This window comes from Scylla paramamosain, chromosome 28 (genome assembly GCF_035594125.1).
Source record: "Scylla paramamosain isolate STU-SP2022 chromosome 28, ASM3559412v1, whole genome shotgun sequence".
Taxonomy (NCBI): Eukaryota; Metazoa; Arthropoda; class Malacostraca; order Decapoda; family Portunidae; genus Scylla; species Scylla paramamosain.
In genome coordinates this window covers 1,828,584-1,855,160 of record NC_087178.1, presented here as the reverse complement: position 1 = coordinate 1,855,160, position 26,577 = coordinate 1,828,584, and the positions used below count along the sequence as shown (strand labels likewise).

At 45.0% G+C, this 26,577-nt stretch overlaps 4 protein-coding genes across 5 annotated transcripts in view; 3 read left to right on the top strand and 1 right to left on the bottom strand.

Moving 5' to 3' along the window:
* The window catches only part of LOC135114682 (uncharacterized), a 62,052-nt gene that overhangs the window by 14,578 nt on the left and 20,897 nt on the right, over nt 1–26,577 (top strand). The window lies entirely within an intron of this gene.
* On the top strand, nt 1,458–12,812 carry LOC135114683 (uncharacterized). Its single transcript, XM_064030566.1, has 4 exons — nt 1,458–3,461; nt 3,562–3,657; nt 3,737–3,820; nt 3,912–12,812. Exons 1-4 carry the CDS (start codon nt 3,278–3,280, stop codon nt 7,649–7,651), a joined length of 4,104 nt encoding a protein of 1,367 aa, XP_063886636.1. The 5' UTR covers nt 1,458–3,277; the 3' UTR covers nt 7,652–12,812.
* LOC135114686 (uncharacterized) lies at nt 14,356–15,627 on the top strand. The gene is made up of 2 exons (XM_064030570.1): nt 14,356–14,503; nt 14,674–15,627. The coding sequence occupies exons 1-2, from the start codon at nt 14,464–14,466 to the stop codon at nt 15,177–15,179; spliced, it is 546 nt and encodes a 181-aa protein (XP_063886640.1). The 5' UTR covers nt 14,356–14,463; the 3' UTR covers nt 15,180–15,627.
* LOC135114684 (sodium-dependent organic anion transporter-like) lies at nt 19,830–26,330 on the bottom strand. 2 transcript variants are annotated; one of them, XM_064030567.1, is made up of 7 exons: nt 26,001–26,330; nt 22,891–23,070; nt 22,496–22,701; nt 22,147–22,354; nt 21,702–21,869; nt 21,246–21,341; nt 19,830–21,092 (listed from the first exon to the last, which is right to left on the bottom strand). In XM_064030567.1, exons 2-7 carry the CDS (start codon nt 23,068–23,070, stop codon nt 20,907–20,909), a joined length of 1,044 nt encoding a protein of 347 aa, XP_063886637.1. In that variant the 5' UTR covers nt 26,001–26,330; the 3' UTR covers nt 19,830–20,906. The 2 variants fall into 2 exon arrangements, with proteins under 2 accessions (XP_063886637.1, XP_063886638.1); XM_064030568.1 differs by lacking the exon at nt 26,001–26,330 and adding an exon at nt 25,688–25,780.

Here is a 26,577-nt window from a genome sequence, read left to right as displayed (position 1 = left end):
CGCACCAATATCTGCAACAGCGTTTTTAGATGCCTAACAAAAGCTCCACCTCCGCCTCCGCATACTCGTCAAATAAAAGCGAATGTTGCGGATCTGCGTCATTCTCTGTTGCCAGGATAATCACGTGGTGGGATTGTGTGTGTGTGTGTGTGTGTGTGTGTCCTGTGTGTCCTGTGTGTGTGTGTGTGTGTGTGTGTGTGTCTGTGTGTATGCGTGTTTACTGCTTACTGAATACTGCTACTTATTTATATCATATTCTTGGGAACTCATACATAGTTGCCCTACCTTCAATGCAGTTTTCTTGCTGTCGATAATACAATGACACATAGTTAGGTTCACTATAAACCCCTTAACACAGTAAACTGCATATTCCTTCAAATATTCAGTATTCTTAAAAATCCTTTGAAAGCTGGCAATTCACTATCACATGATACCACTATCACAGTGAAAGGACGAGACGAGAGAGAGAGAGAGAGAGAGAGAGAGAGAGAGAGAGAGAGAGAGAGAGAGAGAGAGAGAGAGAGAGAGAGAGAGAGAGAGTCGTGTTGTTTTTGTTGTTGTTGTTTGGTTAATTTATTGCGCACGGAAATTCACCAGTCTACACAAATACAATGTAGACGCTGTCACGTCTGTAAGGGATCAGGATGACCAACGACCCAGTCGTTAGTAGTTGGGAAATTGCCATGGGGGTCGCCCCCCTAAAAAGGCTTGCCACTGAGGTCCCCATTGCATGGGGACCTCAGTGGCAAGCCTTTTTAGGGGGGCTCGACCCCCATGGCAATTACCCGGAGTGGCAATCCATTTCAGGATGGAGACCCTGACTGTAAATAGAGTGTTGGGGGATGGGAGAGGGAGGGAGGGGGGGGGAGGGGGGGGGGAGGGGGATCCCACCCCCACCCCAGGAGCGACTCTGATGGCATGCCATATTGTGAGTGTGGGGCTGATCAAGTTGCAATGGGGAAACCTGACAGCAATTTTCCGTAGACTTCAGTGGCAGTCCATGTCAGGATGGAGACCCAGGCTTGGGAAAGGGAGGATGGCGATTCACGACGGCAACACCAAGGGGTGGGGGGGGAGGGAGGGGGGAGGGACGGTGACGGCGACACTGACGGAGAGGTGGGGGGCGTGCGTCCTTATCCTTCGGCGACGATGGAATGACTAAATGAATCAATGATGGTGGGTGGAAAATAATTGAGTGAAAGGAGGGGGGAGGGTGTGGACTGGCGGCCAGACGTGGAAGTCGCCACACACACGCGTGGCTAGGGGACTGTGACGGCAATGCCGTGTAGGTCGCCCTTTCACGTCCCCCCCACCCCCAACCCACCCACCCAGGGGCGACTCTGACGGCAAGCCATATTGCGATGGTGATCCTGATAGCAATTTTCCATAGATCCATGCTTGGGAAGGGGGGGGTGATTCACGACGGCAAACACCAAGGGGGGGGGGAGGGAGGGGGGAGGGACGGTGACGGCGACACTGACGGAGAGGTGAGGGGGCGTGCGTCCTTATGCTTCGGCGACGATGGAATGACTAATGAATCAATGATGGTGGGCGGAAAATAATTGAGTGAAAAGGGGGTGGAGGGGGGGAGGAGAGGTGATGGGGGGGGGGGACTGGCGGCCAGACGTGGCAGCCGCCCGCCACACACGCGTGATTAGGGGGACTCTGACGGCGCTTGCCATAGAAGTCGCCCTTTCCCTTTCATTCACGGAATCCTGGAGGGTGGGATGACTGAGTGTTGCCATCACGCGTTCCCTCCGACATCTCAATACATCCCCTATGGTCAAGGTCGTCGCGACTGCCGCACGAGATCCCGTTACCTGTCCATCCTTTTTACCTGGAGAAAGCGTCTGTGACGGCCAGGGCGGAGCGGCGGCCTCTTCCACTTTCACCGACCACCAGCGGCATGGCTGACGTAATACTTATGTCGGATGGCGGTCTTATTACTATCATTATTATTATTATTATTATTATTATAGCCGACACGTGCTCCCTCCGATATCTCAGTACATTCCCCTATGGTCAAGGTCGTCGCGACTATCCACGCCGTACCGCCATAATCTCCAGTCTGCCGACGTATATATGTCATGAAAAGGTAAAGTTTAAAGTCAGTCTGTTAGTTGACAGGGTTTAAAAAACATGTCATTGAGAGATAGTGACGATATATACGTATACCTATCTTCTCTTGCAGGTGGTAGGTCATTTCCCAACAACACAACAACAGAATTTGAAAACAGAATCTTACCCATTCATTTAGACACCGGCAGGGATTATGAAGTCGGCCTGTGTAATATTTTATTCCCTAAATATTTCTACTGCATTGCGGAAGGGGATCCAAATTCCAGTATATCGTTCTATGGTCGGGTTAAGCAGTCAGACTTTGATATGTATGAATATAATATGTATACCTATCTACCGGAAAGGAATATCATCTCCAATTTTACCGATAAGAACATACCGGCCATAACTAAGGCAATTAATGGACAGATAGTGAGAGAACTTCAAGCAATCTTGAATGACTCCTTTAAGATCTATTTCCCTTACTCGGATATCATTTATTATGACCGCGACTTGGAGCGGGTCGTTGTGAATAACGCGATTGTCCCTCCTAATGACGATCGTATTTACAGTGATATAAGTATAAAATTTGCATCGCATATAGCTCACATTCTGGGTTTCAATCCAAATTTTCGCTACACCGTCTACTTTCAAAGATCTGGCGACGGCATTTCATCTTCCGACGCCAGCGAAGCTTCCTCCTCATCACCCATAAAATTATTCGCTCAATACGTACCGCGAGCTGATGCAGGGACGGATTATATGTACGTTTATACCGACATCATTTCCCCCTCGCGATTTGGCAACCAACTAGTTAATATATTAGACGTCATACCACTCCCCGGCGACAGCACCAGTAAAGGTGCGAATTCAATTACGTATAAACCACTTTCTGCATCAACTATAGAGAGTGTGGCCATCAAAATTGCTAATCAAAGAGGCAAACCTATTCAGTTTGAAGATGGGGAAAACAGTGTTACTTGCGTGTTACATATAAGACCACGTTAACTTTGCGTCTCGGACGTAAAATTTTGAAGAGAATCGATCAAGGTGGGATAATGGGTGGAGTGGAGGATAATGAAACAGGCAGGTGTTGCCTACTTCCGAGTCAAGGCACGCGCCTCGCGACCATCTGCGCGGGAAGCTTCAGTGTTTCCCCGCGCGGCATGGCGGCCGGGACAAAGTGTTGACAATGTTATAGAAAAAAAAAGAAAAGAAAATGGGTGTTCACTGTGGAACAGCAGAGGCGCGGATTTTATGTGAAGTGTGTGGGAGATGGCGCACTAATCCATCCTGCCCCTCATGTGTGGAAGACCAGTGTGATTTATGCGAGCGGTGTGGACTTCTGTTTCCACATCCACCGCCAGAACACACCTGCGAAGTTGGCAATCCTGCTTCTTCTGGTAAGCATTATTACTTATTTTGGCGGGAATGTATAATAATAAAGATGAAATGACTGTCAATCTTTACAAGTTTGAGCTCTGAGCACATCTTCCTGTACAGGCTCACACTCGATTGAGGTTGAGCAGAACGCCGGCGTAGAAGGCCCACGTCGGCGGACGTCACAAGGCGACTTCCCACGCGGAGGCGGGGGAAGAGGTGAGAAAAAAAAAATACTACAAAATAATAAAGCAATAAATACGGTGCCACCGCCACTACTAATATTCTTTTTTTTAAGACTCGCCACGGCCGGGACCGAGTGGATTATCGGGGAACGTATTCAATTCTTCCGAGACTTCAAGTCCTTCACTACCTACACAAGGTAAATATCAATTCAATAATAATAATAATAATAATAATAATAATAATAATAATAATAAACTGTCGCTGCTACTTCTATTTTTTCTTCCCAGACACGCCACAAGCGGAGGCGGACCACGATGAGCGCAGCATGGCAGGAGAGTCGGCGGATGCAGACCTTGACGAGCGCGGGATGCCGGAAGAGCCGCGGTTAATTGACTCGAGGGAAAATTTTATGAGGAGCTTCACCAGACATCAATATGACATACCTGATCATGTAAGCAGAGATCCACTCGGTCTACTTACCGAATACAGGGAGTTCTTTATACGGGAAATTAGATCATATTTCACGTCACACGGCTCGCCATTCCCCCCCACCCTGAAAATATTTTCACACATTTCTCTGTTACTAGTGAAATTCTCTACCTTAGGCGAGGATGAACATCGAGTCATTCATATTGCTTTTAGAGCACGACTGATCACCTATCAAGATGTGCCTGACCTTGTTGATTTATGGATCCATCAGCTGAACAGTCGGCTGGAAAGCCTTACCAGCGAGACTGAAGGATCTGGTTTTATCATTTCAAGAGTACAGAATTTTTTCATCAACTATTGCTTGCATGTCGCATGTAGTGGCATAGGAGATTATGTTGCTTATCCTAGAGGCGTGCGAGGAGGGAATGAAATTTTCAATCCTGATGGCCGACATTCATCCTGTGTTATTCAGTGTTTGGCGGCTTTCAGACTTCATGCTCGAGGTGTACCTTGGAAAAGAATTCCAAAAATATTACGGAGACGGCATGGCGGAGAGAAATACGTCACGCGCGGAAAAGTAGGCAGTCCAGTGACTTGGGAGAACTTGAGTCAGTTAGAAAGGTTAAATTGTCTGTCTCTGGACGTTTATACACTGACAAAAAGCGGTGAGATATACTATTTAACATTATCAAGAAAAGGCTCGCGGAAGTATAAAACTGTAGTCTCACTCCTTTTACTAGGTGGAAAACATATGACGCTCATTAAAGACGTGGAGAAGCTGCACCGGAAATTGACGAGAAGCAGTCCCACCCCAGAGGGTCATCAGTTTTGCAAAGTATGTTTCAGCTCAGTTCCCAAGTCTGTCAGTTTGAGCGATCACGAGTGTCACTGCGACTTCACTCAAACTCTTCTCTTTCCAGGTGACGGTGAAAAAGTAAAATTTAAAAATTTTGCCTACACCTATCAGCCTGCATACTTAGCATTTTTTGATTTTGAAACTATGATAAAACCTAAGGAGAATAGGAGTGTGATAGCTGAACATGACCCAATTGGATACTCGTATCTCATCATCAATAGGCATGGAGATGTCGTGGAAAAGAGAAGTTATTTCGGTGAAGATCCCGTGAATAATTTCATTGATAGCCTATCCAATGCTTGGGGAATCATCAAGGAAAGTGTAGTTAGCTATCCAATTAGCATGTCTGCGGAGGATGAAGCCCACTTCAAACGTCAGCGTCACTGCGAGCTCTGCCATCAACCCTTTAATGTGAAAACCCCACCTCATAAACATCACGACCACTCATTACCACAAAATAATTACAAGGGGGCTTTGTGCGCGCGATGCAACCTCCAGTGTCGTGACATGAGGAAATATCTCATCACTCTGGCACATAATATGAGCTTTGACGTCTCCTTAATCATAAAAGACCTTCACTTGCCAGAGTCGCACGTGGACATCCTTGCCAAGTCAGAATCGCATTTATTGAAAGTAAGGATTAAGGAATTACAGTTTCAGGACACGCTTTCCATTATGAATGCTGGCCTCGGTCATCTCGCTCAGAGTCACGTGCAGGCGGGCTATAGCACGCGTTACGCCCAGGAAATGGTGAATTACCTCCCCGAGGATGTAAGGCGTGTAATTTGCACTCAAAAACAGTTTCTTTGTTATGAGTACATCACCGACCTTGGCCGCTTAGAAGATCGACAATTGCCACCTCGTGAGGCATTTTATGACACGCTCAAGGGGAAGGCTCTGCCACCTGGAGAATATGAACACGCTCAAAGCGTGTGGAGTATGACATCCTGCCGCACTTTAGGCGATTACATAAGACTGTATTGTGAGATTGATGTGGGATTATTAGCCGACACATATCTCAAATATAGATCATACCTGCATGAATTTTATGGGCTGGACGTGTCACATTACGTGTCACTGTCTTCTTATGCTTATGACGCTTTTTTAAAGTCGACAGGCGTTCAACTTGATCCACCTTACGACCCTAACATGTATCACCTGATCAAAAGAAATGTACGAGGAGGCTTTGTAACTTGCGTCAGGCCACACCTGCAGTCAAACCACGAACCCGACGGTGGACCCGGCACCTATGTGTTCTATCTGGACTATAATTCATTATATGCAAGCGTTATGTGTTCCCCCCTGCCTATGGGTGACATCAAAAAGCTTTCTCAGTCAGAGATGGATGATTTTTTTGAAGTTGGCATCCAGAATCATGCGACAGATGGCGACGTCGGTTACTGGCTGCATTTAGACAGCTGTGACGTTTCCCCCGACGTAGCTCGGATCACGGACGAGTTCCCTCTGTGCCTCGCACACATGACTATTACAGAAGATGACATCTCACCGTACAGTAAAAGACTGTTAGAAGCTGAGGGTCGTAAGCTGGGGAGGAAAAATCGTAAACTCGTGGCCAGTCATAAGGGACTGAAAGATCATCTCATCAGTCTGGAATTGCTGCAACTTTTACTCTCACTTGGACTGGAAATACAATGTGTTCATGCTATATATAGGTTCAGACAGGCTCCATACCTGAAACCTTTCATAGAAAGGAACGTCGCTCAGCGTAAAAATGAGACGTGCGCCATTAAAAATCGCATTTGCAAACTGATGTCAAACGCAGTTTATGGTAGATCCATGTTATCTGAAGTGAAGTATGGCCTCCAGCAGAAATTAGTGACAAAAAGAAAGTCTTTCCTGAAGTATGCAAGAAATCCATCCTTTAAAAGGGTCCACCAATTAGGCGAGGACCGAGTCATATGTGTCAACAGTAAGAACACGATTAAAATCAGGCAGCCAAATTACTTGGGATACCATATTTTAGAAGTGGCAAAGAAGTACATGTACAACTTTTGGTATCGTGTCATCAAAGCTAATTATGGGGAGAGAGCTAAATTAGCTTATGAAGATACTGACAGTTTCATTTTCAGTCTGCACATACCTACAAACTTAAATGATGAACTGAAACATGGACCCATGGCAAATTTTCTCGACACCAGTAACTTTGCTTCAGATCACCCGTGTTTTAATGGGGAGCGGAAGGGTCAACTAGGCTTGTTGAAATCTGAAACCGGATCCACGCTCATCAAAGAGGCGATTATATTAAAGCCAAAGATGTATTCGCTGCTGTTGGAAGATGACAAGCAAGTATCTCGAGGTAAAGGCATTCCAACTCACCTTCAGCAAAATATATTGCATCAGCAGTATAGGGAAACACTTAATAATGTCGCATGTGGGATGGTGGATTGCTATAATATCAGGAATGTGAAAGGACAAATTTGTACCACTCGTATGCGAAAGCGAACGTTGTCACATTTTGACGACAAGCGCTTTCACGTCGATGGCTATACCTCAAGGGCGTATTATCACCCCGACAATGATCCGCGGGAAAGAGATGTGGAGAATGAGATGGAAGAGGAGGTGGCGGTGGATGTGGGGGAGGTGGATGTGGATGAGGAAGAGGAGGAGGAGGAGGAGGAGGAGGAGGAGGAGGAAGAGGGGGAGGAAGAGGGGGAGGATGGGGTAATGAGTGGTCTGTGGCGTGATCGGGAGAGACTTTCCGCGGCATTATTCACATCATGATTAAGGGGTAGAGAAAGAGAGGACGCAGCTGCTAGCAGACGCCCTTCATGTAATGTAAAAAAACATTTGCTCTGACCACGTAGGCTAAGGAAGAGGGGGAGGTGGAGGATGGGTTGTGTCGTGATCGGGAGTGGCCTTCCATGACATTATTCACGTCATAATTAAGGGGTGGAGAGAGACCGCGGCCGCCAGCAGCTGCCATTCATGTAATGTAAGAACATTTGTTTTGAGTATGGAGTTAAGGAGAGGAATGAGGAGATTGTTCATGTACTGTAAGGACATTTGTACTGTCCACGTGGGATAAGGAGGATGAGGAGGAGGAGGTAATGTAAGAACATTTGTACTTAGGTTAAGGAGAGGGGGGAGGGGGGGGGGAGGTTGAGGAAGAGGTGTGGGTCGGGGGAGATCCACGTCATAATTAGAAGGCAGGGATGAGGATGCAGCTAGGAGGTTAGTTATGCTGTTACCTACATGACCATGTAAATAAAGGTTAAGTAATAAATACTGTAAACATATCGTAGCGTCTTTTAGTAACCCTCTGAACTTAACATGGACAAGACATTTAGCGAAGAGATGCTGAATCTCTTCAGATATCCTGCACGCATAATTATTGCAGGTTATACAAATTCCGGCAAAACACACCTCTGCAATAAAATTATAGAGAAATATCAGCATGGATTTAACAGAATTATCATTTGTGGCGTCTCATCGCATTCGCTGCAGCAGAATTCCCCTTTTCAAGATAAGGTCGAAGTGCATGAGAAAATTATTGATCCCGTGATGGATGATAACAGTCCATACGCCGACCCGCAAACGCACACACTCCTGATATTAGATGACAATTTCCTCACGGCTGGCAATTCTCAAACGATAGCAGAGGCTTTCACCAAAGGGAGACATAAAAATTTGTCAGTTATAATGATAGCACAGAATGTCTTTTTCCCCGGAAAGTATGCTAGAACGATAACTTTAAATGCCTCACATTACATTCTTATGAAAAACAGAGATATATATCAAATTGAATGTCTGGGCAGGCAACTTTATGGAAGGGAGCGCGCCAAACACTTTGTGGAAATTTATAAAAATGTCGTGCTTAGACGAGATCACGGTTATTTGTTGTGTGATTTATCCCCGAACGCACCCGAAGAAATTCAACTGCGCACGAATATTGTGGATGAGCCACCCTGTGAGAAAGTCTATCTGCTATGAACGCCGTTTTGGACGAACTTTACCGGGATATGACGAATCCTGCGGCTTTAGGAGGTGTGCAAGCACTCTACAGAGAGGGGAAGAAAAGGGATAAGAATCTAACACTCCGCGATGTGAGGGCATTTCTGCAGGGCAACCGCACTTATACGCTTCACAAGCCGACACTGAAACGTTTTCCGCGACGAAAAATTCTCGCTCCTAAACCGTCCGTCATTTTAACTTGCGATTTGGCTGATTTTGCGAGGCTGCAGACACAATGGCGGCGTCCGATACATCATGTTTTGCCTGGACGTTTTCAGCAGATACTTGAAAGTGGCAACGCTGACAAGTAAATCCGGACACAGTAGCCTGCAAGCGCTGAAAAAAGTTCTAGAGTCGGGGAGTTTTACAGGCGTGTCGCGTCTTTTTACCGATCAGGGATCCGAATTTTATAATCAAGCAGTGAAAAAATATCTAACTTTGAAAGGTATTACCTTGTATTCCAATTACTCGCGTGAAACAAAGGCGAGTTTGGCAGAAAGGGTCATCCGAACCATAAAGACAAAAATATATAAATATCTCACGCAGAACAACACACTGACGTATATTAACGTCTTGCCCACCCTAATAAATACGTACAATCACACCCCACACCGCGGTTTGGGCGGCAACCAAACGCCGGCTCAGGTTCACCACCTCCGCGAGCTGTCACAAGTCAGGAAGCAATTTAAACGAATGTATTTAAATCGGCCAAGGGGAAAGAAAGTTGTCAGTCATAAATTAGACGTGGGAGACATTGTACGCTTGCAACGTGCTTCCCGAACGCAATTTAAATTCAATAAGGGTTATACCGTCAACAATACCGAGGAGCTTTTTAAGATAAGTCGTGTGGATTACTCACATAAAATCCCTATTTATTTCATAAGGGATTTGGCGGGGGAGGACGTGACCGGCGCTTTCTACAGGGAAGAATTAATCAAGTCCTCTCTTCCCTCACATTACCAGGTCGATATATTACGATCGAAGGTCGAGCGAGGTAAGAGAAAGTACTTCGTCCACTGGCGTGGGTACCCAGATAAATTTGACAGCTGGATAGATGCGGACGACTTAGTATAAGATATGGATGAGGAAAAACCATTGATATTGAAGTACAAGGATTTGGTTTTTCTCCTCTCGCACGTCACCCCTAAATTGCGGAAGCAGGTCTTGCAAAGTTTGAATAAGCGCGAAGTCAATTGCATCTCGGAAATATTCGCCAACTTTTTGAAGAGACGCCTGACGGACGACGATACCATCATTAACCGCCTGAAAAAATTCAAGAGTGATATTCGCACTGTAGCCTTGAAGAAGACGCCCGTGTACAAGAAGAAAGCGATTCTAATCTCCAAACGAGGTGGTAACATATTGGCCGCGTTACTCCCGATAGCCGTGTCGGCAATAACAAGTTTACTACAGAGATGAAAGAATATTGTTTAGTTCCCGTCTCAGTTGCCGAGAGGTGTAAGTTTAAACCGACCGACAGCGCAACTCAGCACCGATTCACGTCAAAACAAGTCAAGAAAAAAAAAAAAACTTCACTTCCGCTACCGGCCGCCGCCCTCCCCGACGCCGCCAGCGTGACGCCACCACCACGCGCACCTGTCAATCCACCCTTGGATGATTTGATTCGAGTTGCCGTTCCTCCTTCCTTTAGAGAATATGGTTTATCTCTCTTGAAATTATTGGAGGGTAAACCTGGGATTTCATGGGATGAGCGCGGTAACTTACTTCCACCATTTTCTGGCATAAGCGTGTTTGATCTCATACGAGTACTCGGTCACGAAAAGGGGGCCGCGAAAAGACTTTCACCCGATAAGCGTCCATTATTATCACTGCTACTTCGCATGGCGCAACTCCCCGCGGATGCCATCAGAAATACGACTCAACGAAGTAAACTGATAGGTGGCGGGGTCGGTGACATCTGGGAAGCATATTAAATGAGAAAGCTCCCCATCTTACTCTGTAAACGAGTAAGTACATCAATAATACATGAGAGCACGTGTTAGGCGCGTCAGGGGTGCAGGCCCACGGATGGATAATTGATGAGGGTTATGGTCAAAAAAAGGTTCACCCCCCCCTAACCCACATCCCCTAATAAATAATACGTTCCCCACCCTCCATCCCTTCCCACCAACAAAGGAAAAAAAAATAACACCTGCGTCAATTTGAATGAATAAATTCTACTACGCAGAAGGTGTAATATCGACCAATACGTGCGAATAAAGGTCTGCGATGTCACATTTCCCCCTCACTCCCCTCACAGAGGGTTCAACGTGCGGATCAGCCCTCCAATTACTCGTCAAGATGAAGGTGGTCGAGGGCAAGCTGACCGATGGCATCTTCCGCGACCGCCGCTGTTATATCATTTATTCAGTAAATGCCGTCTCCACCGAACCGAGTGGGATTGCGCGGGATCTCAAAACGATTTACCCATACGAGAATACACATGCAGCTAGAAAGAGACTCTACTCGCTTCATCGGGCCACGGCAGACACGAGAGATGACCCAGGACGTATCATTATCCACGCGCCTCCCACAGGAAGCGTAAATCTCCCTCACCTGGTGGCCTGCGTGACTCAGTATGGTTGGGGCGAGGCCGTCGAGGGAAACGAGAAGGCGCGACAGGCAATCGCGACGTCGAAGGATTTGCCTTACGTGGAAGGACTCAAGATGGATACAAGCGTGAATCGACGTCAACACTTCCAGAATTGCCTGAAAAAGATTGCCCTGCTAGCCATGGCGAACGCTGAAGTAGAGCAAATTATTATCCCGGAAGGACTGGGATGTAGAGGTCGCTGCCAGGATGAGTGGAAGAATAATTACCTGCCTATGGTGGAAGGGCTGGCGCAGCGACTTCAACCTTTTGGAGTTGAAACTATTCTGGTGAGGAAGTCTGAATAACTATATCATGTAAATTTTAAAATAAAGTTGATGTGTGTTTGACAAATCGAGTATAAATGTATTCCTTAATTGGGGTGACCGTTATTATTTATTTTGATCATGGCGGGAGCAGCATATCAGACAGAAATAAATAGCCGGTGATTATGCTCGACGTCTTATTCATGACGTGACAACCATCATGACGAGAGCGTTCACACCTCCCACTCGAGCGGAATACGACTTGCTTTTTACGCAAAGCAAAGGTGGAGGCTTAGACGACATCCGGGTTTTTATTCCACCCCATTCAAGAAGAGGTGGCGGTCTATTTTCCGTTTTGAGTGGCTTTGCTAAAAGAGCAATTCCCTTTCTCATGCGCACTGTAGCACCCGAAGCGCTCCAAATGGGAAAAGGTTTATTAACAGATGTTTTAGAAGGGAAGCGACTTCGCGAATCATTAAGAAATAGAGGTGTTGCAGCCGTGAAGGGTGTGGGGGAAAGGATAGTTCGAGGCGGACGAGTAATGAAAAAGAGGAAAGTTGGAGTCGGAAAAAAAAAAAAAAAGAGAAAACCACCAACCAGGCAACTGAAAAGAAAGACTTGCTATAAAGCAGATATCTTCAATATTTAGCTTAGTCGCAAAGATGACTCATTACGGTCCGGATGTGCAGGGTGGAGCGACCTCCACCCCCCTGAGCAATTATCTGACGGCCGTGAGTGAGAACTTTCCGCGGGTGAATCGCTTGCATACCATCGAATCGTCAGTCGCTGCGAGGGGAAAGTTGGACGTATTACCCGTTAATTTAGATGCAAATGCTAATAATCATGCGGGGATCAACGATCCTTACATTGAATTTAGACTGCCTGGTATTCCAGGGCAATTTTTGGATCTATCAACGCTGTCTCTAGAATTGCGAGTTAGCGCGACGAAGGCAGACGGCGCGCCACTAGACGATGGCGATCACGTCGTTTTTAGTAATGGTTTGAATAATACGATGTTTAAGTCATGCGCTTGTTATTTTAACGAACAGCTTGTGGAGTCATCCTCTTTGTTCAACTATCACGCCTTCATTAAAATGATTACAACAATCCCTCAGGATAAAATTGACTCTATCGGTCGCGTCGCCTTCTACCATCGCGATTATGATGGATCAAAAGGCATAATCAATAAATTTGATGAAGACTATTTCACGGGAGGGAATAAAGACGAGAAACAAATGATGAAAGATTGTAAAACGCACGGCATTTCGATGACTGCGCCTTTGTTTTCGGATATATCAAGTCTGGACGCTTATCTGCTTGACTCTGTTGATGTGAGAATTCGATTAGAATTGGCTAACAAAACATGGATTCTTAATTCACACCAAGATGCCAGCAGTTTCAAATTTAAGCTCGAGATGGCTAAGTTATGGGTTGACCGCGTCACGCCACATCCGCCCGCCTTAGAATCGTTAAATAACTCCTTGACTCGAAATCCAATGCAATACACTTTTAATAGAACGCTCAATAAAACGTATGTGTTAGCCGCCAATCAAACGTCTTTGATTGCCGAATTACCTTTCGCGCAAATCATACCTCAAAATTTGACCATGGCAATAGTTGATATGGACAGCTTACAAGGCGTAATTGATAAGAATGGTTTATATTTTCAACACGCCGATCTGTCACATGTACATATCACCGTGAACGGGGCGACCATTTATAACGTTCGCAGCTCTTTCCCGCATCACGCGTCAAAATTGTTTTACACGACCCTTGAGTCACTAGGATTGGACACGCGTAATTCCCTAACATTTGATGCATTCAATAAAGGTCGGACAGTATGTTTCTTTAACTTTGTGACGGAGGACGTGCACAATGCCATCCCTCTGGATAAATCAGGAAATCTAAGAATTAATCTGTCGTTTGCCAAGGGACGTAATCACAACCGCGTCATAATGTTTTTCGCCGACACTACTGGCGTCATAGAAATTGATCATTATCGTCACGTTCGCTGCATTGTCCGCGCATAAGCCGTCATGAATGCACGTGAAATACAGGCCGGTCTAGCAGGCATCTTGGGCGATCGAGTTTATTTTTTAGGCTGTCACGATCATCGCCATGTGACAGATCTGATAAATCTTGCCAGAAAACAGGTGAAGCCATGCGTTTTCATTCTAAATACATTGAGTGACTCAAAGACCATGGGCCACTGGATTACTGTTTATCTTAATTTTCAAAGTCAGACCATAGGCTATTACGATAGCTATAACTTGCATCCCAAATACAATTCCGCTGTCTTACATCATTTTATGCAAACTTGTCCACATATGAAAATTAGCACATTAAATTATCGACTTCAGGGGTTGAATTCCCTCGTGTGTGGCATTTATTGCATGTTCTTTTGCCTTCTACTGAGTTGGCATACATTAAAACGTGCAATGTGCATTATTCACGCCACCTTCAAAAAGCATCAATATCTATATAATGACAAAAAAATTACTCGTATGGCATACGTAATATTTCGTAATATGCCGCATTGCATGCCTACGTTTTGCCCAGCCGGCAGCCGGGCGAGATGTCGTAACATCTGTAAAGCGGTAATAAGGTAGATTGGGGGGTGGGGTGGGGGTGGGAAAGGGGGTCAATATGGGGTAATTGCTGACGGATAAGCGTCACTTCGCCATCACCTCTCAACCCAGTCGGACGTCGAAGCCTCATCTCCAAGAATGGAGCAAGCTAACAAACATTTCATCTTGAGAACTGCGGGTGAGTACGCCATTACCTTGCACGGCATCTGACATCTTCACCATTGTAAATTACATTAACGTTCTTTGCCAATGAATAAGAAGAGGGAGAGTGGGAGGGGAAATAAAAACTTTTCCATTGTTCTCATCGTTTTTTTTTTTTTTTTTTTTTTTTTTTTTTGTCTGTTACAGAACGCATCTCTTTCCGCTTTGATATCTATCTGGGCGATGCTGGGGGTAAGCGAAGCCGTGCTGACCATGAGGATGTCAATGTGGAGAAAATGTCAGAACCTGCAAAGAAGAAATTGATCTTTAGTGATGACGACATGTCGCCACTGCCGGCCAGCCCACCTCCTGACGCTCCATCAGGACAGGAGTCGCAACAGCAGCAGCCGACATCGCAGTCGATTCCGCCACCTCAGGAGTCGCTGATGCCACCTCCGACCGAAGCACAGCCGCAACGGTCAGATGAGTCGACAGTAGGCGGCAAAGAGGGTCAAGAGGTGAAGAAGAAGTCGCAGGAAAACAGAAAAAAAAAAAATATTCCCCCTAACACGCCAGAGGACGACAGCACACCAAAACTCCCCGTTGCTCCAGCCGCCCCTCGTAAGAAGCTGGTTCCTAGAGTTATTAAAACTACGCCCGTCATTGACAGCGATGACGATGATCTCTTCGCCTTCAATTCGCAAATGTTTTGAATGAAAGAGATGTATTTGCCCTAATAAGCAATGAGCTGTATTTGTCCTAATAAAAATAAAATGTTCCATCGACTCTGCATAACCTCTCTAATAATAATAATAATAATAATAATAATATTAATAATAATAATAATAATGATAGTAATAAGACCGCCATCCGACATAAGTATTACGTCAGCCATGCCGCTAGTGGTCGGTGAAAGTGGAAGAGGCCGCCGCTCCGCCCTGGCCGTCACAGACGCTTTCTCCAGGTAAAAAGGATGGACAGGTAACGGGATCTCGTGCGGCAGTCGCGACGACCTTGACCATAGGGGATGTATTGAGATGTCGGAGGGAACGCGTGATGGCAACACTCGGTCATCCCACCCTCCAGGATTCCGTGAATGAAAGGGAAAGGGCGACTTCTATGGCAAGCGCCGTCAGAGTCCCCCTAATCACGCGTGTGTGGCGGGCGGCTGCCACGTCTGGCCGCCAGTCCCCCCCCCCCCATCACCTCTCCTCCCCCCCTCCACCCCCTTTTCGCCGTCATGAATCACCCCCCTTCCCAACCCCCACTAATCTACAGCCTGGGCCTCCATCCTGACATGGACTGCCACTGAAGTCTACGGAAAATTGCTGTCAGGTTTCCCCATTGCAACTTGATCAGCCCCACACTCACAATATGGCATGCCATCAGAGTCGCTCCTGGGGTGGGGGTGGGATCCCCCTCCCCCCCCCCTCCCCCCCCCCTCCCTCCCTCTCCCCTCCCCCAACACTCTATTTACAGTCAGGGTCTCCATCCTGAAATGGATTGCCACTCCGGGTAATTGCCATGGGGGTCGAGCCCCCCTAAAAAGGCTTGCCACTGAGGTCCCCATGCAATGGGGACCTCAGTGGCAAGCCTTTTTAGGGGGGCGACCCCCATGGCAATTTCCCAACTACTGTCGTTTACTCGCGTTAATGCAGCTAACCTGTAGTGACAATTAATTTGACATCAGCACAAGGAGTACTGTAGTACAATAAAACATTCACATGCACTTGAGGCACATAAGAATCATAAAGAGATAACATTCCATCATGATAAAGTGCAACATAATAACCAAAATACATAATGGTTTACGCCTTAACAAGCATTCAGAATAATACAAACGCAAATGCAATACATCTGTAATAATTCCCAGTGTATTTTGACATGTAGCAGTTACTTAGACAGCTGATTAACCACAATGCAACACTTACGACTATGAGGGTCGGTGTTTGAGGGTCTAGGGTTTATAGAGAAAACAGAGCGAGTCGCAACACCTCTCTGTCTGGAAACTGGGCACAATCAGCCCCTTCTGAGGCCGCTGGGCCAGATATGCGACTCCGGCTGACCTATTCCTCTACAGAGTCAGCAGAATCCCTGTCTTATCTACCCTTCGAGCCATGTCATCGACTTTACCACGTAAGCGCAACCCTCACTACCTCTCTACAGCTAAGCTCTTCGCAGCTAGTTCCCCTCACAACATCACTACTGCAATTAACTACTACGACGAATTCAATTTCCTTAATTTTTACTCTGTCCTTAGTGTTACACATGCTTTTTATTAGTCTCTCGCCACCAGCCTCACAGGATATTGTGAGGCGACACAGCTGGCGACTACATACACCATACAAATACTCCTGACAGTATAAATTGATAATTCTTCAAATAATCATATCATGAAGGCAAGCAGGTCATGGTGGGGCAGCGTTATAAAACATAAGTATCAGAGGCGGTGACAGCAAACATAAATTAATTAACAATAGAGTGAAGCTTGGCTTTCATAAGTTGAAATTAGATAAGACAACATAGAACTCGTTATATTTGAACTTCAAAAGGCAAGGTGGACGAACATAAATACATAAGGGGACAGTTAGCGAGCAAAAAATTATGGAGAGCTAATGTCCGCTAAACTGTGGGTGGCGGGTCATGACGAGGTCCAGGAGAAGCTGTCCGCGTGGGAGCAGGTCTTCCACAGCAGGACAATGCAGGGAGTAGTGTTGCAGATTATTGGAGTTAGGACAGTGGCACAGGGGACAAGAGGTGCAATGAGGCTCGTCTGCCAAGCCCGCAACCTGCCATAGAGGTTGGTATCCGAGTCTCAGCCGCGCCGACATCACACTATATTTTCGGACCCACAGGCCCCGACGGCGGTACTTAGAGCGATGGTGACGAAATGCATCATAGTGCTGAATGGTGACGCTGGCCGCCCGCTGGTCATCCGTCCTGATGGTCGAGAGTAGAGAGGCTGGTCGGATACTGGACTTGAGGCACTGGAGGGAGGGGCTGGGGCCAGCGTGAGGGGCAGGCAGTCCACATACAGCTATGACCAGGCGATCCACGGCGTCACCATGAGATAGAGATTCATGTGAGGGGATCCAGACAAACTTATGTCTAGTGACCGGTCATTAGCCAGAGCCAAGCCTGTCAAGATCCTGTTCACCAGGTTACGAGGGACAGGGTTTGAAGATGTAAGGTCATGAAGGGCTACCTGTGAGTCGCATAATTATAACAACCCCGTTAAGGGATCTCTGACAGAGGAGACTCACAGCATCCAAGACGCCGTGCAGCTCACAGAGTGTGTAACTGGAGTGAGTCGGCAGCCGACGCCCAAACCAGCCCGCTTCCGGTGGTTCCGTGTCAGGAGAGAAGACTGCACATCCCGTTGTGCCGTTCACCTGCACAAACCCATCCACGTATATGTCGTGAGGAGAATCGATGGTGGTGGAGACAGTCGCTATGGCGTCCAATGCTAGGTGTTTCTGCAGGACCGAAGGGTGAGCTTTGCATGTGGGAATGTAGTGGACTGCTAGGAATGGCAACATCCAGGGTGGAAGTGAAGGGGATAGGTCGGCAACGGGAACACTGATGTCCAGACGTTGTAGCTGCGTTGTTGTTGATGCGATGAGACAGTTTTGAGGAGAGCGCATCCTCCGGGCTGCAGTCCAGGCATACGAAGACGAGACTGAAGGTAAGCTTTTATGACTTGTGAATAGTGAGAGGAGACATGGGGAAAGTGGAGACACTTGAGGGTGAAATATATAACATTTGTGTGTATTCTTTCAATAAGGGGCGAAAGGTCGAGTTTAATCAGCATGTTAACTATCCTCGTGAACATCGGACAGCCTAAGATAAGTCTCATTACTGAATTCGAGAAGTTCCAATGTAGTTTTAGGTAGCTGGGCAAGTGTAGGGGAGAGGTAATCAACGACTGATAGAAGAAAGGCCGTGTATATTGTCCTGGCCACGAATATGGAGATGCCAGTCGTGTTATTAAGGAACCACCTCAGAGGTGTCAGGCGCTGGTGCAGCAAAGTCAGCAGGTCCTGTACTAAGGGATGAACTCGCTGACAGGCAGGGGAGGCTGAAGGAATTCTCACTGGTGCACCCAGGTGAACGTACTGTTTGCACACAGGGATGGCATTGTTCCCCACTGTGAAAACTGGAAAGGTTCTCGGGTTACGAAGAGTGAAAATGCGACTCTTTTCGGATGATATAAGGAGGCCACACGTAGGCCATACAACGAGTGGAGGAATTGTTGCAAGACTTCCGGTGTGTGTGCGTGGATACAAGTGTTATCAGCATAACATGTGATGGTGAGGCCAGGCATTTCAGGGAGTAATTTAAGTAGGCGGTGCATCAAGACGTTAAAGAGAAAAGGACTAAGCACACCACCTTGTGGGGTGCTAAGCTCAAATCCTTCAACGGAACTGCGTGCACTCTTGAGCAAGACGCAGGAGGTCCTGTTACGCAGGTACTCCCGCACCCATCCAAGGAGATTGCCCTTAACACCAAAGTATACGAGCTGGTCAAGAATCACATCCTTGTTGGCAATATCGAAGGCGCTTTTCAGGTCGATGAAAGCAACAACAATTGTTAGTGTGAGGCGGGTGTACAGTTCCATGAGGCAATGGTGCGTACTACGTTGTGGGAGGAAACCGTAAAGTCTGGAAGATAACTTATTCTCAAGACTGAACATAAGCCGATTAAGGAAGATGCGCTCCATCATCTTACTAAAGCAGGATGTAAGCGAGGCAGGTCTATACTTGTCTGTGCCAGGCTTTGGTATAGGTATGATGGTGCTAGAGGTCCAGGCTTGTGGCACACATCTCTGTCGAAAGCAGTCGTTATATACGCGGAGAAGGGGATTGCCACAGACTTTCTGGAGGAGTCGAATAACAGAGTAAGTGATCTCGTCGTCATCTGGAGCTGTTGCCTTTCCTTTAGCTAGGGCACGAGTAAGATCACTCTCGTTGATGGGTCTGTCATCCTCCTCATCTGAATTCAGCAGAGCATTCATCAGCAGGAGGGTGCAGAGGTTTCCTGTAGAGGAGAGAGCATCACGAATATGCTGGGGAAGATTTCTTACTTGTGATTGCTCAGACCAGGCATTAATAATATCTTGGGAGTACTGGGCTGGACTGTGATGGAAAGTGATGGTGTTTTTCCTCTTCACAACTTTAATCAAATGCCGCATGTTATGGTTTATACACCGCCTTACTTACAATCATTATGTCCAGCCATTTATGAAGTTATGCTTGAAATAAAACATGTCTTCTCGGACATGAAAATTATTACTCCTGAATATGAGGATGCTTGCAGATTTTGCATAAAGAAGGTTAAGGAATTTAATCAGTTAAATTGCACTGTTTTGTCTTTAAATATATTTAAACGTATATGGTAAGTGAATAATATTAATTCCAACCGTTCATCCTTGTGTATTAATTCTACCTTTAAATATAATGGCGATGCAGATTTTTTTTTTTTTTTATCACATAATATTTACGAATGTATAGCTCCTTGTATTCCCCAGCCACACTTCACGCTACTGCACAGTCACTCTTTCTCTGGTGATGATGTCTCCAGTTGCTCAGGGTCATGCACTTCTGACAATCTCTCCACTTCCTTTTTTTTTTTTTCCACTTTGTTTGTGGTGGCTTCTGCTTCTTGTGGAAGAACTGCACCGTGATGGTCTGACTTCTGCATTTCCCTTAACATCCCTGTATAGTAGATGTCATCCGTAATACCTCTTGAATACTTTTCTTCTAGTAACTGCAACCCAACTCTGAGATGATAAAACTCGTTTCTGTTCTATTTCTAGTGAGAGGAATTGAAAGTACATCTGTTGCATGCTGTAGTCTGAAGAGGTTGTTGTGCTTTGCCGTGCGGGGTTTCCCTTGTTTCGGCGACACCCTTACGAACAAACGATAAGACTGAATAAGGTAAATTTTTGTCTATTATTTAAATGTTTATTATTGTGTTTATATATATATTTTTTTTTTTATTGTTATTATTTTCAATGATCTCGTGCATGAACTTGTGGACAAAACACAAGTTTAAATAAGCAGTCATCTGCGGTCCATGAACGGATTAATATATTTTACATTGATTTCTGTGGGGAAAGTAATTTCGATTTACGAGCATTTGGGATCAGGAACGAATTCATTTCGTGAACCGAGGTTCCATTGTACGTATACGGAAGTAGTACAAGTGATGCATAGAAAATATTTGTTTCCAGAAATACATATGTCTCTAGATAGCCTTTTCTCTTTCTTTCTTTCTTTGTTTTCTTTCCTTTTTAAACCTGGATATTTCGTGGCATTGATATAACGGTTAGCCGTTATATCAGTTTACAGTAAAAAAGATTTTCTCTCAATTTACAAATCCTATGATGAACACAATTCAGCTGGTAAAGAGTCGCTGCTATCATTTGTCCGCTATCCGCATCACACTTTAAAGGTTTCTTTTTCGGTGGATGTGGCAGACTCCAAGCGGGCTGTATGCATTGTCGGGTAGTCTTCGGACTTCTTGCAGAATTTCTTATACATCTGGTAGACAGTGATGCCCAGCATGGCTTCAGAGGTCAAGAAGACGCCGTACAGTGTGGGGAATAGCAGAAGCTGACCCTTCAGCTGGTGAGAGAGAGAGAGAGAGAGAGAGAGAGAGAGAGAGAGAGAGATTAGGTTAGATTAGATTAGAATAGATTAGATATGACAATATATACAAGGAAGGCCACAGGCCACGCTATGTGTCTGAAATGTGATTGCTGATACTAGTTCATTTACCTCAATCCCTGTAAAAGAGAGAAGGATGATGCTCATTGCAAAAGGCATATTTTGGGAGCTGGTCTCTATGCCGATGGTGCGTGCAGTCTTGTTGTCCTGTTTTAATAAAACCATGGTGCAATAAAAGGAAAAGACGTGCATCCACGTCGGGGTTGTCAGATTTCTGAAGCAGAAAAGCCGAGAGAGAGAGAGAGAGAGAGAGAGAGAGAGAGAGAGAGAGAGAGAGAGAGAGAGAGAGAGAGAGAGAGAGAGAGAGAGAGAGCAAATGCACTACAGAAAAGAGACAAAAGATATCCAGTAAAAGCCAGCATTTCATTATTCCACTTCTGAATTTACCAGCTAATATGTAATATATATTGAGCACTGAGCTATATAAAAGTGGATTACTGGAGTGACGATCTGTGTATTCAAGGGAAGCGTCACCGTAGTGTGGATTCCGTACCACAGTGTACATACCCGACAGGTTAACTTGGCCAAGAGGAAAGCGAATATGAAGCCAATGGGCGGAAGAAGTATGGCGGCTAAATAGAGCAGTGGGGTGGCTATCACAAACACTCGCCAGTATAATATTATCCAGATGACGATGCTAGAGATCACACCCAGCCACCCAATCAAACTCGTCACCTGTCAAAGATAGGACGTTAAGTGTGGTTTGGAGAGGGCCAATCTAAGTTTCTGAAAAGTTTACATAGGATCATGGCAGGTTGCTCCAATCCTTCAATCCTGTATACTAAAATAGAAATCCTTGTATTACATTGAAGAGAGTCACAGACCTTACTGGAAACCTCTCGCCTGGAGTAAGTATGTGGTATACTTCATAGTTTGCACATATGTAGGATCAGACTGAGTGTGGTCTTCTCTGAGAACTCCTGAATTCTGACCTGCAGCAGGCGGTACTTACCCGAGTGGTAATTTCCGCTGCCCGCTTGTGGAAGTACCTCACTGTCATGCCCACGATGACTGGTACAGTAATGAAGACGAGAGATATGAGGATATTTTTGAAGGGAATGACGAACGAGTTGTCTTGCTGCCAATAATTGCCGTACAGCCAAAGGTTCAAGGGCATCCCTCCGAAGGCGAGCAGAGACGAGCACACCGTCATCATAATGCTGCAACAGTAACGAGAATAGCTGTACTCATGGAGCTGTCGAAGTGCCCTTCATGAAACAGATTGATGCAGGCAGAAGAGACGTGCCTGTAAAAACATAGAGTCACTAGGGACAGCGATTGGTCAAATTACTGCAACTCACCTGAGTGCCAAATCGCCGTCAACCCAAAAGGTAAAGAAATTAGAGAAGGATCCGCCGGGGCTGCAGGAAATGATAAGGACTCCTAGTGCCTCATACGGCTGTAACTTGAATAACACACAGAGGCAGAAACCGATGGCTGGTAGTACTGCGAACTGGCCCAACATGCCGATCAGCGCCCCGATTGGTCGCTTGGTGTGCATCCACAGCTAGAAAAGAGTACTTTAGCTACAGCTAGCGCTTCCTATCGAGGAACACCACACTCTTGAAGTAAGCAGCATTGTTAGGCAGCAGGAATCCTAGTGCTTGAGTCAATAAACAAAGACTTTGCAAGACATCGACACAAATTACTGATTTAGTCACTCTGTCCAATCGAGACACTTCGGCCATCATCTCACCTCCGTAATGGATATAGCGGCGCCCATCCCCAGCATAAGGGTGATGGTGTTGAAGGTCATGATGATGGTGCTAACCATGTCCAGAACCACACGCCATTGTGCCACCTCAATGACAGTAACGTTCTCAAACACAGAGGTTTCCAGCTCCATCCTTAGAGTGGTATTCTGCTCCAGCTCCATCTGAGGAAGTGACAGGAAAACGATGTTAGTTTGCACTACACCTGCCGTCCTATATCATGTCTGTCAAGACTCTGCCTTCATAAGTGGCTTGTTGAGCAGATATTGTCATTCATCCCTTTAATCATAATCGGCACATAATACCGTTTAACAACTTGCTGATACTAAATCCAATTTAACGTTTGCAAATGTAAAGTACTTAGCATTAGGAGTAGGAATCCACATAGTATATATACAATAAAGACCAGAGAGAGAAGAAATATGAAAGGGTTAGACAGCATTCTTAGCCAGTTTATTTACAGAATTTAGATATAGTATATCCCAATCTGCCAACCATTTATGTTAAACTATTTATGGTTTTATTATTATTATTATTATTATTATTATTATTATTATTATTATTATTATTATTATTATTATCATCATTACTATTATTATTATTATTATTATTATTATTATTATTATTATTATTATTATCATTTCATTGTTATATTTGGTTATGTACTTCTGAGCGGGTTGAGGTTGTTAGATTATATATGTATATCCAAGAATTACAGAAAATCCCTTGTTTAGTTTTATATAGTTATATTTACAAGCCACCCAACAGATCTTCACGTGGTAATACAAACAGCGTGTTACGCCAAAGAGCACGTCTTGGAGAGACGGCACAGTCAGTCCTTTCACGTTCCACTCGTTATAGGATTCTTAAAGTAACGAGTTTTACCGACAGAGTTACGACTTGTCCAGTGAAAGTGGCGCGCTGTCAGTAGCGCTGATGGTTTTGTTACGTTACGTGTCATACACACGAATCTTTTTTGCTTTATTCCTCCTACTATGAAAAATGATGAAGTATTCAGCTGGCGCCATATTAAAAGTAAAGTTCTTTTTGACAAAATACACCTTCGTCCAGAGCAATTTCTTTCACTGGGATGGATTTGTTATTATTTTCACGTCATCTTTTCAACCAGCGCCGCACACGGTGCAGTTCTTTGTGGCAGAAATATACTTAGACCTAAGACCTAAGACCACCTTTCTTGAGGAAGTCAATAAGATCTAAATTGGTTTAGGACATTTAAGGCTTACGTGCCATTAACAGTTAAAACATTACATCGACATGAAATGTGCGAATAAATTTGACACAAAATCCTTGAGCGGAGCAAATGTGAATGTTCCTTAACGATATCAAGAGTCGACTGAGTGATGAGTGGCATGTAGAGATGTGACAGTTGGTGATGTTGCTACATTTTCATACTGAGGCCTCTATTTCATTTGAACTGGACACTTTTTCCGCTCTATGAAACATCAGTTTACTTATCATGCGCGCCACTTTCATTGGCAACAGGTTGGAAATATCACGTTTCATTTCCCGCGATAATCTTTAAGCATAGCGTAAAAAGTTCGAGATAAAATTTTTCGATCTCATATCAGCTTCTGCTTTTGTCAGAACGTTCTTGTCAATTCAGAAGTGTAGCATGACGACGTAATAAGTACGGTGCATGTCTAGGACGAAATATTATCCTACCAAGATATGTACTATCCATGGTAAGAAAGTGTTACAGATATTATAATAATCTGCTAATTAATGATTTAGTTGATATACACATAAGGATAAAGGTAAATTATAGTAGATGAATGAGATGGCAAGGTAATCATGGCATCTAAAGCAAGGAAAAATGGGCAAAAATCTATTGCCCTATAATGGCGTGGCACGAGCCACGAGGTGCCTTTTGGACCAGAGGCTGTTAAGGCTTGTCCTTCCGGCCTGTCAGATCCGGATGCAATCCTCGGACACGTTCACCTCCATTATTTATAACAAATTAATAATTTTTCCCTGTTTCGAAATGGAGAACGTAGTTCTTCGTTCAGTCATGACAGCACCACTTATGATCACACTGCACCAACCATTACCTATTGTCAGCCCATCAATACAGCACGTGTAAGGTTGGTGCCTCTAGGAGGTGCCTAGAAGCTCCAGGAGTCTCCTCATAAGGACTTGGTAAGTGACCCACCCATCTCTTTTGGAATTTGCTGAATTTGCACAATTTCCTTTATACAGGAGCCATCTTGTAATACATAGTAATTTTGATAGATATATGCATTAATTGTAGTGTATATATTCTATTATACCATTGTATTTGTATACCATTTATATTTATAAGAAGATAATATTACAGAAACAAGTAACCCATGTTAACTGTTCAGTGTCAAAGACGAAAGTCCAGCTAGGCGCGGGAGTTTTAATTACACCTGAAGTATGATATGAGCAAGGGTTCCTACAATTACACTGCCTTGCCTTGCAGTTTCTAGGTCCTTGTGATTACATTTTGAGTTCTTGTGGATATTTAGTAATTAGGCCTGGCATGCCGGAGACAGGGTGCCTACAGGACTACTACGCTCCCTCCTCAACAAATCGCTTCGCCACCTGACAAGCACACGCGATCACGCCTGTCTGAGCCGATATTTGCTTGACTGGAATGCCTGTGTACAAGACAACCACAGCTGTTATGTTCTCCTTAGCAACAGCCCTCTGGCCATTACAATGGGCTACGCATACACCAAATGCCGCGCACTAAAGCAAAAAGAAATGGCGAGGCACAAAACACACTAATCAAAAACCCGCCTTGCAGGCCTCACGATGCAGCTGAACGCAGTTGTCCTGCCACACAGCACTGCCAAGGCATCACTGTTGGCAACTGATCAGCGAACGGTTATTACGCATTACAAGTTAACTCACTGTTAGCCATGAATTGAAAAATGCGATTAACCAGTTTGCCCGCCGTCCGGCGAACTAACTTTCCGTGTAGACTGTAAATAAATGTGTATAAAGAAATGATAAGTGATGTAGGTAGGCATGTTTGATAAAGTGACTGCCTACGTATAGGCAGCTTTCCTTATTCTCTTGTGTTCTTTGTTTTATTTGGCACTCTTCTTACCTTGAAGAATTATCAGACACCTGCAATATCGGTCAACGACTTGTAAGGCGGTAGCAAATGATCTTTCCTCGAAGCATCTGCAGGCAAACTTGTCACTGTCCGTGATGGAGCCAGAAGAACCCGCACTCGCATGATAATCAAAGATGAAACTTTATCAATGTGCCTGTCTCGGGAGATAACATGTATTCATTTGAGGTGCCTGGTTTCATTCATATTAGTATATGTAAGTTCAAATGATTCATGATGCACCCAAATATTTTTACACTTCTCACCAAAACCATCTACACAGGTTTTATGATTTCCTACTTTATGATAAACAAAGTTAGTAATAATATTGGTAATCAGCAACACTACTGATAAAGAACTAAAGTAGCCGTGTGAGTTAAGAGACCACTACATTTTTTTTTTTTTTATCTCCAGTTAATCAAACTCAACTTTAGACTGTATTCTTGGATGCGTGTTGCAACACTTCCATTTCGAGATAAGTGATGCACATGTAAATGGAGGTAATTGGGGTCTTTATTGCAAGTACCCCATATAGTACATAATAGTCGTTGTTACGTATATCACTGATTAA

Bases quoted from the DNA above. Each gene is read 5' to 3' on its own strand.
- LOC135114683 (XM_064030566.1), top strand. From the start codon at position 3,278: ATGGGTGTTCACTGTGGAACAGCAGAGGCGCGGATTTTATGTGAAGTG. The intron at 3,658-3,736 runs GTGAGAAAAAAA...CTTTTTTTTAAG, and splicing joins ACGCGGAGGCGGGGGAAGAG to ACTCGCCACGGCCGGGACCG. The intron at 3,821-3,911 runs GTAAATATCAAT...TTTTCTTCCCAG, and splicing joins TCCTTCACTACCTACACAAG to ACACGCCACAAGCGGAGGCG.
- LOC135114686 (XM_064030570.1), top strand. From the start codon at position 14,464: ATGGAGCAAGCTAACAAACATTTCATCTTGAGAACTGCGG. The intron at 14,504-14,673 runs GTGAGTACGCCA...TGTCTGTTACAG, and splicing joins TTTCATCTTGAGAACTGCGG to AACGCATCTCTTTCCGCTTT.
- LOC135114684 (XM_064030567.1), bottom strand. From the start codon at position 23,070: ATGGAGCTGGAGCAGAATACCACTCTAAGGATGGAGCTGGAAACCTCT. The intron at 22,702-22,890 runs GTGAGATGATGG...ACTCTTTTCTAG, and splicing joins CCGCTATATCCATTACGGAG to CTGTGGATGCACACCAAGCG. The intron at 21,342-21,701 runs GTATGTACACTG...TTATTAAAACAG, and splicing joins TGGCCAAGTTAACCTGTCGG to GACAACAAGACTGCACGCAC.